The 18,845-nt window shown below is 45.2% G+C and overlaps 3 protein-coding genes across 3 annotated transcripts; 2 read left to right on the top strand and 1 right to left on the bottom strand.

The window, feature by feature from the left end:
* Window positions 1-2,576: 2,576 nt before the first annotated feature.
* Window positions 2,577-4,372, top strand: DSM5745_09833 (uncharacterized protein; the record flags this gene model as incomplete). The annotated part of the gene is made up of 6 exons (XM_026751849.1): window positions 2,577-2,743; window positions 2,810-2,897; window positions 2,964-3,184; window positions 3,239-3,423; window positions 3,484-3,772; window positions 3,943-4,372. 6 exons carry the CDS (start codon window positions 2,577-2,579, stop codon window positions 4,370-4,372), a joined length of 1,380 nt encoding a protein of 459 aa, XP_026599581.1.
* Window positions 4,373-5,452: 1,080 nt separating this feature from the next.
* DSM5745_09832 (NAD(P)-binding) lies at window positions 5,453-6,513 on the top strand (the record flags this gene model as incomplete). The annotated part of the gene is made up of 2 exons (XM_026751848.1): window positions 5,453-5,998; window positions 6,052-6,513. 2 exons carry the CDS (start codon window positions 5,453-5,455, stop codon window positions 6,511-6,513), a joined length of 1,008 nt encoding a protein of 335 aa, XP_026599580.1.
* A 550-nt stretch (window positions 6,514-7,063) lies between these two features.
* Window positions 7,064-8,401, bottom strand: DSM5745_09831 (uncharacterized protein; the record flags this gene model as incomplete). The annotated part of the gene is made up of 5 exons (XM_026751847.1): window positions 7,064-7,529; window positions 7,598-7,606; window positions 7,673-7,833; window positions 7,918-8,160; window positions 8,228-8,401. 5 exons carry the CDS (start codon window positions 8,399-8,401, stop codon window positions 7,064-7,066), a joined length of 1,053 nt encoding a protein of 350 aa, XP_026599579.1.
* Window positions 8,402-18,845: the final 10,444 nt, after the last annotated feature.

Below are 18,845 nucleotides of genomic sequence, written 5' to 3'. Positions count from 1 at the left end.
CTGATATACCATCAGTTACACTTTCAATGGAATCTGGAAACCGGATCCGCTATTGGTCGATGATATTAGCATGGAGAGAGCTGACTATAAAAATAGAGTGAGCTATCTGTAGCAGAGCAGCAAAGCACTTATTTCCAGCTGACATAACTACAGCTAGCAGCAAATCTCCTAGTTTGTCGAAAATGAAGCTTTTCAACAACCTTGTAGAGAGAGAGCTATAAATAGGCCACACTAACCGCTTCCAGCTAGCGTGCTTCCCCTCCTCTCCGACCTCGCGACCGTCCAGCTCGGTCTTCCCTTGTCTCCAGCTCTCGTCGCCATGGCCATCCCCGCCCTGACCATGAGATTCAAACTGCCATCGCTAACAACATGCCTATCTACTTTCCTCCTCATAATCCTCACAATCGGTATCCCCCCTCCCCTTTCCCTTTTTCCCCCTCCCACTAACACTACCACCCCAGCCTTTGTAACTACCCGCAAACCGGACCCCATCATGTCCGCCTCGCAAGCCGAAGAATGCGTCGACTGCGTGCACTACGTCTCGCGCGTTGAGAGCCGCATCCTGCGCATGAAGACCGTCGCCGAGAACCCGCAGTTCTTCCGGTATGCGCTGGACAAGGCGTGTCGCGGGCAGATGTACCTTGCCGGGCACTGCCAGAAGTTCCGGCGCGAGTTTAAGAAGGATGTTGCGCGGTTTATGCACGATTTTCTAGAGGAGGAGCCGTATGAGGCTTGTGTTGCTATTAAGTCTTGTCGGTAGAAGGTGTCACTTCGTGGGGATGGGGAGGGTCTCTTGCTGGCGAGAGACTTGGCTTTATGATTTGGTTTGATGTTGTATATCTTGTGGGTTATTTTGTTTTGGTGTCATGTTTACTTCTTGTAGATGCTGCATGTCTCTGTTGCCCTAGATTTGTATACCTATATATTGGCCTGATATATATAAAGTACGTCTGCTCCAGCCAAGCCGCGAACGTCTCCGATCAGTCGTACGGAGATACCACTTTGAGGGTGAAGTGAGAAATCATGAAACATCATCTACCTTAGTTCATTATTTGAGACGGTCGCCTTAATATATCATCGGAGAAATATACACCGGGGCTATTTGCCAAGCGGGCATCGCGAAGAACCATTCCAGGCGAGCTGTTCCAAGCCTCCAGAGCAGTGACAGGATGGCCAAGGAGTGGCCAGCAGGCTCGGCTCGTATTTCCCCAGAATACTCCCCCGGATTTGCCAAGATAGACTGCCAAGCTGTGGCTGACTGAGGGGCCGTGATCTTTTTGATATTGCGGAGGCGGGGATATCGAGATTGGAGATAGGGGTTGGCAGGTTGCTGACAGTTGCAGATACTGCCAGTGCCAGTTCCTGCTTTGAGTCTTGCCAGCCTTAAGGTTCTTTTCCATATCCCTTGCATTGACTGTGCTACCATCACTCACCCGGCGTCATCAGTTCGAACCTTGTCCCATAACCAAAAATCGAAGCAACGCCCATCACCCAGCCACTTCCTTCCTCCTCCTCACCATCTCATCCACCTCGCCAAGCCCATCAATCTCATCCTCATCCTCATCCTTCTTACTCGTAACTCAACCCATCCGTCCGGGGTCCCCGCAGGAGAAAAGGAAGACAAGCCGGAGGAATACCCCCATCCGCTCTACGGCGCCTTGGAAGCCGCCACAGAGGCCACACGGCGACTCTCGATAAGTACGTCCCGTCTTACACCAGAATCCTTCGCACCTCGTCAGCGCGCCAACCTGTCACCGAGCCCCAAAATTGCGCCGCCAAGCGCCAAGGCCTTCTAGAGGGTCTGGAGCGAATGTGATTGGTAAGGGCTGTCTCACGGCAGCTTACCTGCGTCGTGTGTAGCACGGATTGGCAGTGCAGCTGAGTTGGCTTAACTTCGAGTCTGTGATACAGCCCTAGTAGTGACTCAGTGAGGGTTGCTGGCTGGGGTGGTTTTCGGGGGGTAACGCGTTTAAATCCCAGCCGGGTGATCGCAGATCTCATGTTTACGGAGGAGGGTATGCCAATGGAGATGGGATGGCTCCTGTGCGGCTGACCCTGCATGTCTGCTCGCTTCGAAGTTCGGTGCGTCAAACCCCAGCCAAGCTGACGCCCGGGGTAGGGTTGTTGAGCAAGCCCAGCCCTCAACGTCTTGGGACTTGGTCCAGGATCCCCATTCCTTGCTTATCTCTTCCCTTGAGCCTATTCCCATCTCGCCGAGACAGTTCCGCACGCGCGCATTGGCTGGACGGCTGGAAGATGACAGATCCCTTACGCTCACTGGCCAGGCCCGTCCATTCCTCCGCTGTGGCATACGCATGCCGCAAGGGTGCGCTCAACCGTAACGCGACCGGTCCACGCAGGGGATCCCAGCTTTGCTCGGTCAGGCTCAGTTCGATTGGAAAGGTGGAGACTGGAGACTGGAGCAAGGGGCCCCGGCGCTGATGCTGATCAACCCTTATGGATGGGGTATAAGTGGGCCTGTCCCCCCGCAACGCAATAAGGCTGGCCCTGTTGTCTTACCCTCTTCTTTTTCATTTCTCTGCTCCTTCTTTTGCGTGCGTCCCATTGATTTCGATATGTCGGGCACCACGGAGGAGAAGAAGGTCCCTCTTGACGCCGGGAGCAGCGAGGAGCTAGAGCGCGGCTCGAATTCCGTTGCTGGCGGGTTTGACACGTCCGCGACGAAGAAGTTGATTCGCAAGATCGATCTTGTGTTGATTCCGTGGTTGGCTTTGCTTTATTTGTATGCCGCACCCATCCCTCCCATATTGTATACCCAAAGAAACGTCCACTAACGAGTCCGATATAGGCTGAGTTTCCTCGACCGCACCAACATCGGCAATGCCCGTCTCGCCGGCCTCGAAGAGGACCTGGGCATGTCAGGCCTCGACTACAATGTAAACACACCAACCTCCACCTCCCCCAACTCATGGATCGCCGGACTAACCAATTCGCACGTGTAGGTCGCCCTCGCCATCTTCTTCCCCTTCTACGTCGCCGCCGAAATCCCCTCGAACATCATGATGAAGCGCTCGCGCCCATCCCTCTGGATCCCCTCGATCATGATCGCCTGGGCAATCGTCTGCTCGCTCATGGGTCTAGTGGAGAACTACGCCGGGCTCCTCGTCGCGCGCGCGGCGCTCGGTATCGCGGAGGGTGGACTGTTCCCTGGCGTTACATTCTAGTATGTCACCCCGCCTCTCGTCATCCAAGCGCGGTGCTAATGACGGGGACGCAGTATAACGATGTGGTACAAGCGGCACGAGTGCGGTCTGCGCATGGCGATCTTCTTCTCGGCGGCCACGGCAGCAGGCGCATTTGGGGGCCTGCTTGCGCGCGGAATCGGCGAGATGGACGGGATTGGGGGGAAGGGCGGATGGGCGTGGATTTTCATTATCGAGGGTATTCTGACGTTTGTTGTTGGTGCGTCTATCCTTTCCCCTGCCTTATCATCCCCATGGACCGCTAACAATGGCCGCGCAGCAATCGCCTCCTTCTACGTAATGAACGACTACCCCTCCACCGCGAAATTCCTGTCCGCGCCGGAAAAAGCCGAAGTCGAGCGCCGTCTGCAAGAAGACCGGTCTTCTCTCGCGGACGAGTACAACATGAAGTACTTCTGGGACGCCGTCAAGGACTGGAAGATCTGGGTGCACATGTTCGTGACGGTCGGCGTGTACACGCCGCTGTACTCGTTCTCGCTGTTCCTGCCGACCATCGTGTCGAGTCTGGGGTACCAGAACCACGAGGCGCAGCTGATGACGGTGCCGCCGTATGTGGTTGCGTGTGTTTTCTGCATCGGGGGTGGGTTTTTGGCGGATCGCCAGGGGCAGAGGGGGCTTTATATGATTTTCTTTAATGTCGTTGCGTATGTTCCTCCCGTTTCCCATCTTGACTTACCTAGCGATGCACGAGTGGCCGCTGACACTGACGTCCGTCCAGCATAATCGGCTTCATAATGCTCATCTCCTCGGACAACAACGGCGTCAAATACGCAGGCACCTTCTTCGCCGCGTCTGGAATCTACCCGAACGTCCCGCAGGGCGTGGCCTGGAACGGGAACAACATCGGCGGGTCGTTCAAGCGGTCTGTCGGCATCGCAATGCACGTCGGCTGCGGGAACTTGGGGGGTGTGCTGTCGAGTTTCATCTACCGGAGCCAGGACCGGCCGCACTACCGCATTGGGCACGGCACGCTGATTGGGTGTTTGACCATGTCGACGATCCTGTGCAGTATCATGACGGTTTATCTGAGACGGGAGAATGCGCGCCGCGATCGCGAGTTTAAGCCGCCGGCTGAGTACTCGGAGGCTGAGAGGGCGGCGGAGAGGGAGAGGGGGGATAGTGCGAGTTTCTTTAGGTATACGGTTTGACTGAGGGGGTTTGTGGAGAGCCTGGAAGCATGGGTAGAGACACTCGGGGTACGGAAGAGCTACATGGAGAGGTATGGGAGTTGGGAGGTGTGTTCTGGTCAACGTTGAATATATGGGTGCTAGAACATCTAATGAGGGCTATGGACAATGGCAACGAATTCACTTGTGCCAAAGGAGTTCGACGGACTGATTATTGTTCAATAATTATATTACACGGCATCCCGTAAAGCTCTAGCGCAAATCCCTGCAGACGTAAGATCCCAACCAGCATGACTGGCTATGAAGTGATCGAATGGACCCTCAGATCTGGATCCCACCCACAGGGCTATGCCCAGGGGTCTTCCACAGGTCGCTACTAGCTACTAGCAGTCTTGGCTTCGCGCACTGCATGGGACAGAATCCAGGCAGTATCGGAAGCGGCCGTTTTCGAGGAATGACAACATCGTTAGACAATAGTTGGTTTGAGATATTAGATGGGCATTCAAGCAGACAGTCATAAGTGTCACAGACATGGGCCAAAGATCCCTCTATGTGGGAGATCCGAGCTGGGTAGGTATGTTGATACAGATTAGATATAAAGGTTCAAGTATCTGGGATATGTGATTACTGATAAAACTCTACTGGCAAGGAAGCATGACGATGGTTGGATAGCACTCGTGCAACCGCCCAGCATGGGCGCCTGCAACTGCCTAGAAAGCGCTCAATCCTCGAATAATACGAGCTCTATCTGCTGGGGCTATTTATTGATTTGTAGCGCCCAGGCCGTTTCCACTGTAGAGTAGCTGATGCACGCTGACATTCTTCTGCTGATTAGTGATCGCACATTCAGTCACGCTGATGATCCTCCAATGAGCACGGCTTGCTGCTATTGGGCACATTGCATGACCTGCCTTCATTGGCGGACTGCAGCACTATCATCCTTACCAAGGACTCATGCGCAGAGTAACACGACCTTGAACCCTGGATCAACACCCGGAAATGGGTACCTATATTTACCCCCCCCACCCCGCCATACCAGCATGCAAAATCCATCTTTGACTTTATCTTCCGCGCAATCTAACCATACTATACCTCCTCACAATGCCAAACCTCCTCGTCGTCACCGGCGCAACAGGCGCCCAAGGCTCCAGCGTAATCGACGCCTTGCTCGCCGCCAACCCTAAAACCCCCTGGAAAATCCGCGGCGTAACCCGCAACACTGCCAGCCCTAAGGCCCAAGCCCTAACCACACGCGGTATCGAGATGGTATCCGCGTCCTTCGACGACGAAGAGAGCCTCAGGCTCGCCTTCACCGGCGCAACCGCCATCTTCGCCGTGACGGATTTCTACGAGCCCTTTGCCAGAGGCGTCGGTCCAGAAAAGTGCATGCAGATTGAGTACGAGCGGGGCGTGAAGCTTGCGCGCGCTGCGAGAGACATCCCCACGCTGGAAACGTACTTCTGGAGTACGCTGCCGGCGGCGCGGGATTTGACGGGGGGAGAAGTGGGAGTGCCGCATTTCGACGCGAAGGGCGATATCGATGCGTACATTAAGAGCGATGCGGTTTTGAATCCCAAGGCTGTACTTTTACTCACGGGCGTCTATGCGAGTAATCTTGCGTTTCCGCCTTTTACGCCTGTTTACTCGGTATGGGGTTCCCTTCCCCTTCATCGAGTGCTGGTCAGCTAATGTTCGCGCAGAGGGCAGCTAAACAGTATATCCTGCCCCTCCCCGCCAACTCCTCAGCGCATCTCACCTCGCTGGGCCCAGTGACGAACATCGGCGTCACCGTCGCCGGGCTCCTGGAATATCCCTACCCCGAGGACAAAGTTCCCGCCGGTCCCAAAGGAGGTCGGTACGTGCACGTCACGACAGGCGCGTATCCGCTGCAGGAGTATTTCTCGAAATGGGCGGAGATCGCTGGGAAGGGGAAGTTACGTGTTTTATCTATTTCACTAGAGCAGTACGGGGAGCTTTACGGGCCCCTGGGGACTGAGCTCGGGCTTATGATCAAATTCTTTGAGGTTGCTGGAGCGCCGAGGACGTGGGGGACTGTTGGGGAGGGGGACGTGATGGTTGATGCGAGGGAGTTGGAGGGTGTCAAGGGGCGGCTGGTCACGGCTGAGGAGTACTGGGCGCAGGAGAATTGGGATGGCTACTAGGATTCTCGGGGCAATTCAATGGCATTACATGTATGCTGTTTGAGCATTGTCTCTTCTATAAAGGACGCTGACCAGTGGTTAATATTGGAAATCACTCTGCCTTCTCTGGCTTATCTGCGCCTTCTCTATTATGAATTGTGCATCTCGGCACAGCCCCGGGCCAGTTTTAGCCATTGCCATTTTCACATTGCAAGAGTCAGGTAGGCATGCAGAGTAGCGCAATACCCTAGTCTTGCATCGCAGGGTGCCCTGCCGCAGACACTGAAAGGGGCTGCATGCGGCTGGGGTAGCATACCTATGAAGAGACCATACCCATATAGGTATCTACTCGACCTTTCAGCCTCGGACTCGACTCCGACTGGCTAGTTTGAGTTCAATGGCGTCGCAGCCCCCTGGTAATCTCGGGCTGGGCTATCTCGATCCGCTACACTTTCAATGTCGGGGTAATACCTCTGACGAACCATGCCACAGCGCCGAACGGAACGGTTTTTATCCTGGATATCAAACAAATGAAACAACAGTGAGCGTTAGAGGTATGGTAGGTCTACCCCTACCCCCTCCCAACCTCCACATCCACCGTCTCCGTCACCCGAATCTCCCTCGGACTCCCCTTCCCCCCAGCCCTCCTGCCATACTCTCCATTCACAGCCGCCCCATTCTCATACCCATCCCAAAGAACCTCCTGACTCGGACTCCTCGCAACCCCAATATCAACCGTATTATCGTAGATCCCGCTCCCATGAAACACGCGCGCCTGCTTCGTGCTGCTCTTGGAAACAGACTCCAGTCCGATCCCGCGCGACCCCGAGCTCGCATGTGGATATGAATTGCTCTGGTCACGGGTCGAGCGCTCCTTGAAGAAGCCGAAGATGGAGCGCAGGGCGGGCAGGGAGAGCGCGACGATGGCGGCGCTGACTTCGGCGCAGGTCCAGGCGACCACGGGCGAGAAGTACCAGGTTGCGTCGGCTTCGTTGTCGACGGCGACGATCATGGAGATCATGCGGAGGACGGACGTTCTGGGGGTATATGTTAGCTGGGGTTCCAATTGTATAACCTTGGGAAGAAGATAGCGACGAGGACATACACGACGGCACTACAAAGCATTCCGATTAGCCATCCATTGCTTAGAAAATCAATCTGGACAGGACAGAAAACTCACAAAATCCCAAAACACAATATCCCCAACAGCGCCACCTTCCTCGCCGTCTTCGCCTGCAACCCCATCACAATCCGAATGGGCAGAAGCAAAATCAGCGAATCGCACGCGATCGTCAACGCCCCCGTCGAAATAAACGTCACGCCGGACCCAATGCACCGTCCCTTAACGCTCTGGTCCCACAGCGCCTCGAGCGGGATACACTGGAACGCAATGATGAGAGTCTGCGCGACCCAGACGGCGCTCACAAATGCAAACGAAAGGCGCAGGTAGAAGATGAAGCGCGGCATGGGGTTCAGGCGCGCGTAGAATGTGAGTCCGGAGACACGGCACAGATACAGGTTGAACATGTACACCATCTGCGTTGTGACGAGCCACTTGTACATCTTGACTAGGCTCTCGGGGGACTCGAGGATCAGGGCGCGCAGATGCCGGCCTGAGCCGTGGCGCAGGATTTGCGTGCACAGGGCCGTTGTTGCCCAGCTTACTAGCTATCGCCCGATGGATGATTAGCAAAGGTGTTGCTGGACAGCTAACACCCAGGATCAGACGGCGTACCTGCGCAAGCACGATGAAGAGGTCGTCCCAGCCCAGCCCGCGGATCAGGACTCTGCGCGCGTAAAGCCGCACGAGCACGACGACGGCCGACAGCGCGGTCACGACCCAGATGCCGATTAGGGCGGGCCGGCTGCGGTCTTCTGCCAGGTAGGCAGGCGTGAGGTCTGAAGACATGGCATGGGCTGAGACTTGGATGGTTGAGGGCTGTCAGTCTCAGGAGGTGATTGCGTTCAGAACCAGATAAGGAGGGAAGATAAGTGCCAACAGCTCGATTGTAATAATAGAAGTTGGACTCGAATTGATTCATCTGCGCCGGCCCGTTCACTGGCATCCCAGCCCGCTTCGGGGTTTGCCCCTAGACCAAGCATTGACTCGTCAGACCATACTGCTGCCGAGAGTGGGACTCGTAATGCAGGATGGCCGTTAATTGCCTTCTTGGGATAAGGGTATTGGACTGATTCTCATGCAGTAGAGACTAAGGATGAGATGGGTAACCTCGGTCTGGGCTGAAGGTACCTTTTATCGGTGACCGGTCCCTCTGCATTCAAGAGAAAATGACCACACTGGGGCACGGGCACATGGTAGAAACCGAGGGCTTCGGCTGGGACTTTTTCTCCCTGATTGGCTTCATCTCCTTGCCCTGAAGTGTAAATCCCTGTAAATAAACGTCTGCAGCGAACTTCTCCTGCAATGTTCCCCATAGAAACGTGGAATTCATCAAAGCCACGCGGTCGTACTTTGTTCTAATCCCTGCCCGACCGGCATCTACGGAGAATTATGGACAGGGGCGGAGCCACGACCTTGCTATTTGAGGAAAGAGACGTGTTTAAGATCCCTGTCAAAGCGTGCAGTAGTCTGGGGATAGCGGCTGGTCCATGCGCGTTCTCGACCAGTGTCCACAATGGCTCTAACCGCATGCAGCGGGCGCCGAGGGTGAATCTCGGTGGTGTTTCTCTCATCCAAATGGCTGGGAAGCTGAAGGAATACTCCGTAAGCGAACATCCTCGTCATATCGCGGCTGGAGGAAGCGAGATCTCAGATACGATGATGCCCAATGACCATCAGCCATCCTCGTACTTTCGTACCTGTCAATCTTCGCCCTTCACTGACTGTCCACTGTCCAGCCCCTCGCTAACCCTTAGCGGAGCCAGGGCGCGCCGTTAACTGTCAGTGTGCGGGGGCCCCACTAAGTGTCGACCGATCAGTCCTGGGCTGTTTCAATTTGAGGCCTTGACGGGCAGGAATGCAACGCTGCGACTCCTGGGTCGACCTTGACGGGGTTCGAAAGGCAACGGGGTAGATGCATATAAAGTATCCCTGGCCTTCTTCAATATCTGCCATGCAATCAACTGCCGCAAGTCATGCAATAAATCAAGTGAGAAAAGGCAAAAGGGAGCAAGGGGCAACTCTGACGCTCGGTTCGGTTGCTTCGGGCGAGATACAAAAGTACGGAGTCTAACTCTACGGACAGACGTTGGAGCAGTCACTCCACGCGGGAGGGGCCGCTGTCATGTCCGGTGCTGGTTGGCAATGGCAGTTGATATAACTCCTCGCTGGAATCCACCCAGTCGACCCGTCACTTTACATATCCTCCGCTCGTGTTTCGCTCTTCGATCTATCTTGCAGCGGACTTGGGTGCACTGCAGGCAAACACGTCACCATGAGTTCGCCGGCGAAGGTGATGGATCTCAATCCGCTTGATACACATCAAATTGTCTCGTTTATCCAACTGCACCGCGTTGCGCTCTTTGTCATCCTTGCTGTCGCGGTGCGTGTGCTTTATCGAAGGTACTGGTCGCCGATTCGCGACGTCCCCGGGCCCTTCTGGGCTTCGTTTGGGAGTCTCTGGAAGGTATACCATGTTATCAAGGGGCATACGGAGCAGGAGATTATCGACCTGCACAAGGAACATGGTATGCTACCTGATTACGAGCAAGAAACATGTCTAAGAGGACTAGGCGACTTCGTCCGCATCTCCGAGAACGAAGTCAGCATTGCGCATCCCGATGCCGTCAAGCAGCTTCTTCACTCGAACCTGGTCAAGGTACGAATTAACGACGGCATATTCCGACCAGGCAAAGCCCTGGCTAACATACTTTGCTCATTCGCAGGGCGAGTTCTACTCCGTCTTCTCCCTCCCGGACTACCGCTACGTAAACCAAATGTCCGAACTGGACCCAACCCGCCACATCCACAAAACGCGCAACCTCTCCTCCGGCTTCTCGCTCTCAAACATCACAAAGACAGAACCCCACATCGACAAATGCCTCACAATCCTCAGCACCCAACTCGACAAGCTCGCGGCGTCCGGAAGCCCCGTGCACTTCGAAGACTGGTTCAGCTTCTACGCCTTCGACGTGCTGGGCGAAGTCACATTCAGCAAATCCTTCGGGTTCCTGCAAGAAGGCGTCGACATCCGACACGCGATCGCGAACACCGCGTCGCTCGTCTACTACATCAGCATCATCGGGAACTACGTGTGGTTCCATAACCTGACGCTCGGGAACCCGCTCGTGAGTCGGCTCGGACTGCAGCCGAACAGCCATATCTTCGACACGTGCCTGATGGCCATTGAGTCGCGCAAGAATAACCCGGAGCTGCGGCACGACATGATGCAGCGCTGGCTGGACATGCGCGCGACGCACCCGGAGCGTATGGCCGAGGAGGATATCTTTGGCGCGGCGGTCGCGAACATCGGGGCTGGGGCGGAGCCGGCCAGTGCGACGGCGCAGGCGGTGACCTATTATTTGCTGAAGAACCCGAGGTTCATGGTCATGGCGAAGGCGGAGATTGATGCTGCGCATGCGAGAGGCGAGCTGTCGGAGGTTATTCAGTATAACGAGGCGGCGAGGCTGCCGTTCTTGCAGGCCTGTGTGAGTCTTCGTCCCATGCAGGCTCTTGCACTTTTGCAGGCATGACGAGAATGCTGATCTTGTTTGCTTGTTCAGTTGAAAGAGGCATACCGCTTCCACCCCGGCGTCTGCCACAACCTCCCTCGGATCTCGCCAAAGGGCGGAATGACTGTTGGCGGCCGGTACTTCCCCGAAGGCGTAAGTCCTGCCCACCCACTCCATCATCTCGATTACAAGAGAACTAACAAGCTTGCAATAGGTCATCCTAAGCGTCCACCCCTGGGTGATCCACCGCAACGCCGCCATCTTCGGCGCCGACTGCAACACCTACAACCCAACGCGGTGGCTGAACGGCGACAGCGACACCAAGAAGATGGACTCCTTCATGATCCACGTACGTCTTTACCCTCCTAATGTCCCCCACCAGGGCCATAACCCTTCGTTTTAGCTAACCGTTGATGAACGCAGTGGGGCGCAGGATACAACCAATGCCCCGGGCGCAACCTCGCGCAATTCGAGCTCTCGAAAGTCCTTGCGACGGTCTTGCGCGACTACGACATCGAGCTCATTGACCCCAAGGCCGAGTGGCGGTTCGAGAATCGGTTCCTGGCCGTGCCGTATGGGTGGCCGTGTCGGATTCGGAGGAGGGAGCGCGGGGGAGAAGTATAGCCGCTGAGCTCTGTTGTATGCTACTTGATAGTATTAATTCATCATACGTCTTGAGTATTGCTGTTGCAATCTAATTAACCTTCCCGTCATTGGTGTTCATCTGGTCAAGATCCTAGAGCCCAGTGATCACCTCGGCACGGTCCAGCATAAAAGTAGCGGGTAAGTTCAATTATTCTCATAACTGAACTCTGATGTTGGACTTACCTGTTACCATTCCTCCACCCAAAGGGTGCTCCGGGGAAAAGCCGAAAATCCTCTAACGAACCCGTGTCCAAGCTTGGTCGTGCTATTAAGAAGACGGTGCCTTGGATATGGGAAACAAGCAACAAAGACACCAACGTTGTTATATCATGCAAGCGAAAACCACAGGCTAGAACACATATGGCGTGTTGAAGGAGACCCAGAATCAGACCAGAAAGAGAAATTCTTGAGACTTCTGGCTATCAGATCACTTGCCTCGGAATTCACGGCGGAACAGTCGCCCGAGAAATCACAGACGAAAGTTGATGAATTGGTTGCCTATGTTGACTCCATCGAGGCTGGGATTAATGCACATCAACCGGACTCCAATGGTCGCAGGAGCGACGTTTCAGACTTCGTTGAACGCCATTCCCACATCTCTACGGCGCCAAAGCTCGCAAACGGAGCCATAAACAATGAGATCAAGCATCTGGTGTTCGAAGAAGTCCTCAAGGATAGGCTCCGGAAAACCGGGGTGATTTATTAGATATGTGTGAGGCGGTCTCTGCTATTCTGGGACTGAATTTAAACAATTTCAGAAGCTTACCCTACAGGCGAATGCCCGATTTCTTGGATGTCCTGCTGGCAGAGGGGATGAAGATATCTCTGCAGAGAGAAGGTGAACCGGACAACCAACGTTCTGTTGTGGAAATCATATGGAGCATGGATTCATGGGTCACGGACCTCCCGGCCGAGTACAATAGTGCTCTGGATGGTTTCTCTAATAGCTTCTAGATTTGGCTCCGCGAGCATTCGCACCTGAGCCAGAGCCAAATTGTGCAAAGCGATCATGTCATACTGGACTGCTGATTCGCGACATTCACCTGCGTATCAGGCGGATACCGACGTCTCCCATCTAATGACGACTGAGATTTAAATATCGAGCACGAGAGATACCGAAAGAATTACAAAGAATCGATCCCAGGGTTTGGACGAGGGTCCCGTGCCCGACATGCGTTCATCGCCGGATGGTGATGCCCTCAATACTGTGCCAGCCTTTGACTGTGCTTTCCCCCTTGTACCTAGGTACCTTCAAACACAGTTCCTAATGCCACTCAGACCTTTCCTCCAGACCGCACCAGTTCCAGGCAGGTGGCGCCCACTGCTCCTGGGCAAGATGGCGAGGTGAATAGTCGAGAAGATTTTTCCTCTTCAGCCAACGTATCAATTCCTGAGCCTGTCTGCTACTAACAAACTCATCGTAGTAATACAATGGAAAATTCCACCTGGTACAACTCAAGTGGTGTCATTGTCCGTTCTTCTCGGCTTCAAACGCGACGAAGATAACGCCAATACCTTCACCAGAAAGAGTCGGTGGCGTCGGTGTATTCTCGAGGTACCAACAAGTGTCGGGCGGTAGTTGGCCACCTGCGAGGGTTGAGGTTCCATCAAGCGGAAGAATCAATAAGTGTTTCATGGGATAATTTGGATTCTGGATGTTCGCGCCTCGAGAGAAATGCCGCACAGTGCATCCAACCACCTCAACAAGAGAGTTGATTAGCAAGTTGCTTCATAAAAGAGAGGTGCGCCTTCACCTGAAAGCCTTCGGGTTTAAGTTCTGCCTGTATTGATTCGAGTAGCATATCAACCGACGTCGTGAAATCGTCTCCCTCATGGCCCTCATACCGCCACCCAATCGACGTTTTATTTGAATGCTTTGTCATTCCTCTCGCTATAAGGTCCCGCATAGTATCGAGGATGCGCTTCGAACTTTCTGAGCTCGGTTCGAGATGCATCTTGAGTGAAGAGGCCGAGAAGTGTTCGATTGCCAACTATCAATGGATATTTATAATTATGACCATGCAAGAGCGGGGTTGGAAAGCAGACGTGACCAGATTAGCACGTGATGAATTATATATATATAGATGAGATAAATTTGGGGATCTCTGGGAGTATAACCAGGATTGATGGACGCTTTTTGGTGTTAGAAGAGCCCATAATGCCGACTACACGGAGAGATTAGAAAAAACATGCACTGCTATGGAACCCTATAACTACTGTACTAACTTAGGAAAGTGGTTCATTAAATTTATACTAAAAATAAGAAAATAAAGAAAAAATAAGATAATTTCCAAAAGCTAGGGCTAATCAAAAAATAATATAACTATTTTGAGCTTTCAAAAATAATAAAGATCTTAAGTACTTTTCATGATCTTGCAAAATACCTTAAGTACTCTATAAGTAAGTTATTAAAGAATAATCCTTTATATTTATATTGTAACTACGACAGCCCGGTTTTATTTGTCCTTTAATTGGTTGGTGGGCCCTACTATTACCAGGTATTATAGGTGTTAGTAGGCACTACTTCCACACCTTATAATTTTTTGTTTGCCCTAGTTACCACGCTTTTAAAAACCATGTTTTTTATATATAATACTTGTTTATAGTTTTAATAATCCTTTTTATAATTTTTATAGCTATTTTTTTTTATTTTTATAGCTATAAATATTTTTTTATATAATTATTATTTTAAGGGGCCTAGTTTATATATAAATTAAGGGCAATATAATTAATATTTTTATATAAACTAGGCTTATAAATTTACTTATTATTAAAAAAACTTTAATTTAAAAAAGTTTTAATTTTTAGGCCCTGGCGTACCAGCCCTTATTTAAGTATTTTATTAATTTTTTTACTATTTTTATTATTTTTTTAAGCCTTTTATTAAGCTTTTTTTAAGCACTTTTTTTAATCTTATTAAACTTTTTTTTTATTTTAATTTATAGCTTAAGTAACTTTTTTTATATATATACCTTTAGCTTATTAATTTTTTTTTATATATATTATTATACTGCCTTTTATATATTATTATCCTGTTTTATTATATATTTTTTATATATTTAGGTTAATAGGTTAATACTAATTTAGGCCAGGTTTATTATAGGTTATATTTTTAGGGCTTTAAAATTTATAAGTATTATTAATATTATTATTATTAATATTATTATAGGGTTTAGTAATAGTATATTATTTATAATATATACTTTTAGCTATATATTAGTATATATATATATAAATAGGGTATATTATAATAGTATATATACTTATTATAAATACTTTAATTTTTATTTTTTACTTTTTATATTATATAATTATTTTACTTGTTTTATTTTTATTTTATTTACTTAATAATTTTTAGGCTATTATTTTTTAACATGCCTTAGCCTTGGCTTTTTATTAATACTTTATTTTATAATATTATATTTTTAATTTATTTTATTACGCTTGTGTATAGGTTAACCCTTTTTAAATATTTTTAGTATAAAATAGTTAAATTTTTTTTATACTTTTTTATTATTTACCTTGTATGTTTTATAAACAGCCTTAAGTATTTATAAGCATAATAAGTGGTTAGTACGTAAATAAAAGTTTAGGTTAAGGTAATTAATATATTTATATATATTTTAAAATAAATTATTTAGATTTATAAGGTTTATATTATATTATTTAATAAGTAAATTATCCGGGCTTTTATATTAGGCCATGTAATTTATATTTTTAGCTTTAATAAGTTTTATAATAGGTAATAATAGTAGGTTATATAAGTATAAAAAGATGGGTTATATAAGTATAAAATTAATAGTTTTTATATTACATGTTTTATTTTTTCTAGTACTTTTTTATATTATTTATTATAATTAGCTATACCCGGTTTTTTACCCTGTTTAATATAATTTTATTATTTATTTTATTTTTAGGTATAGCTTTATTTCTTATTTATAATACTTTTTACCCTATAAATTTAGCTATTTTATTATGCCTTTTTATACTTTATCTAATATTTTATTTTTATTTATTTTTTTTTATATTTTTAATTATTAGTATTATAAGCTATTCTCCTACTTTTTTATTTTTTTACAAGACTTATAAATTATTAACCCTTAAAAAAGGCTAAGTATATTATAATAATAGTTATAACCCTAGGAGCTATAAGCACCTTATTTATATAATTAATTTTATTTTTATATGCTTTTACTTAGTATATTTAATTTATTATTAATAGTTTTTATTAACCTTTTTTAGCCCTAAATACTATTTTAGGTATAGCTATTACCCTTTTAATTTACTAGCCTATGCCTCCTGCGTTTATTTTATCCCTATTTTTTTTTATATTATTACTAACCCTAGTATTAAGCCCCCTAGTACTAGGTTTTTTAAATATAATTATTTTTAAGCTAACCTAGTTTGCGCTAGTATTTATATTATATAATAACCTTTTTTTTATTCCCCGTGATTAACTACGCCTAGCTAATTAATTAAGTATTATAAAGCATTTTTATTAGGCCTAGTATAATTATTAAATAATTAATAACTACTATACCTATTATAGGCCGTGCTAAAAATATAACTAGCTTTAGGTAGTTATTATTTAAAAGTATTTTACTTATAAAAAAGTTTTAAATTTAGTTAATTTATTAAATAAATATATTTTTTACTAAAAGCTCCTGCTGGATATACTAGCACAGGCTTTAAAAAATATTTTAGCTATAATTACTAGTTTTTTTAAGCATGGTATTTAAATATTATTAGTTTTAGGCTGTATAAAGGTTGCTTGCCTAAGCTATTATTCCCTATTTATAAAAAAAAGATTACATAGTGTTTAGGTGCTTTTTTTAACCATGCTAATAAGTATTATAATTTTTAAAAATATTACATAACTAGTAATATAAATTTTTAAAATAATTTTAATTTTTACCCGGAGCCCAGCCTTAACTTTTTAATTTAGTAGATTTTTAGTAAAAACTCCCCGGAGTATAATAGGTTTATATATAATATTTAATTAGTTAATAGTTCCCTTGCCTATATTAATTTATTTATAAAATATTATACCCGTGCTAGTTTTAATAATATTAATTATATATTTTAAATATAAAAATTTATTTATTATTATATAAGCCCCCTGGGTAATTTATAAAAAAGTAATAATATTATATTTATATAAATATACTAGCTTAATTTTATTAAGGCCCTTAAATATTATTTAGGGTGTAATATATTTTTAAACAAGGTTAAAAAGGCCCTAAAATAAATTAATTAGTTTATTCGCGCGTGTAACCCATGGTATAATATTTTTTTTAAGCTAAGTTTATTTTTAAGTAAAATATAGATCTTAGCTTCCTATAGTTAATACCCTAAATATAATTTATAGTTAATAGTAAGCTAGGCAAGCGCTATAACCTTTTTTTTTAGTTAAAAATATTTAAAATAAGTGTTTTTATACCTAATATTTTTATAATTTTTTTCTTAAAGTGTTAGCTTAACCCTACTATTACTAATAATACTTATTTAATAAAAGCTAAACAGGATCTTGTTCTTTTTTTTTAGAAATTATTAAACTTATTTAATAATTCCTTATTAGCTAAGTTATATCTTAAGATAAATTCTTATAATATTAGTATTTTTATTACTAAGAATAAGAATAATTTAGCACCTTAGTAATTTTTTATTATAATTAATTTTAACTACCTACTTTATTTACTACTTTACTATGTTTTTTTTTACACCAAGGGTGGGATAGGCTACTCCTATAAATAAAAAATTTATATTTTAATATAAACTAAACAAGAATAAAGTAAAAACTAAAACTAGGTAATAATAATTATATTTTACTAGTTTTATATTTTTACCTGCAAGAAAAGTTTTAATATCTTGCACTAGGATAGCATGCTTTTTTAATAATTTTTAATAAATATTTAGCTATATATAAAAAATTTGCATTTATTTAGTATTTATTATAATTAAAAAACTTATTATTTTATTAATTATAGTAATACTTTTTAGGCCTTGGATAAAGGTTATAATTTAGTATAGGTTAATAAGTATATATTTTTAGGTTTTAATTATAAGGGTAATAACTAGTATATATATAAGTTTTATTATAATTTTATGGCCCTAGTGCTGTAGTATGGCACCCTAACTTTATTTATTATTTTTATAGCTAATTTAGGGTGAAAGAAGGTTACTAAAAAGCTTATTTAAAATAATAATAGTAACCTAATATAATACTAGCAGGACTAGCTAAATTTAGTATACTATGTATTTTATATAAAAAATAAGATAATGCTTTAAAAATTTAAAAATAATATTTTTAGTAAGTATATTACCTATTATTTTATTATTAAGTTTTAAAAGCAGGGTTTACCTTATTTTTATACCCTTTATTAGCTTAAGCAGAGGTTTACTATATAAAAAAATATTAATAATTTTATTTTAGCTAAAATCCTTAATTTAAATATTACTTTTAAAGGGGATTTTAATCCCAAGGCCCTGTTTAATATTATTAAGGGTAATATAATTTATAGGCTATGTGGGAAGCTTAAATTAAATATATTATACTATTTTAATAATAATAAAAAGCCCTGGAAATATAATAAAGGCTTTTTTAAGCTATTTTATTTTAAAATAATTTTTTATAAAGGCTGTTACCCTAAATACTAATAATATAAGAATAATATTTATGTTAATATTCCCAACCTAAATAATAAAAAAAAATAATTTAAATAAGTAATAAATAAGTAATGCCTTATTTTTCTTACCTTTTTATTACTACCATGCGCACATTAACATAAAAGTTATTTAAAATATTTTAGTTATTAAATATATTTATAAGTATATTTATAAGGGATTTCTAAGGGCATATATTTAGTTTAATATTATTAATAAAGTTACTTATTATATTAATAATTAATTTATTAGTGCCTTAAAGGCTATATAATATTTAATAAAGTATTTTATTTACTTTTATTATTTATTAGTTAAGTAGCTTAAAATCCACAATAAGGATTATAATAAATTTATTTTTAAAAAAAACTAGGTAAAGGAGTAGATTAAAAAAAAGGGTAAGGTATTAAAAATTA

The sequence above is a fragment of the Aspergillus mulundensis genome (assembly GCF_003369625.1).
Source record: "Aspergillus mulundensis strain DSM 5745 chromosome Unknown scaffold_13, whole genome shotgun sequence".
In the NCBI taxonomy this organism is placed as follows: domain Eukaryota; kingdom Fungi; phylum Ascomycota; class Eurotiomycetes; order Eurotiales; family Aspergillaceae; genus Aspergillus; species Aspergillus mulundensis.
This window is presented reverse-complemented; position numbering and strand designations above follow the sequence as displayed.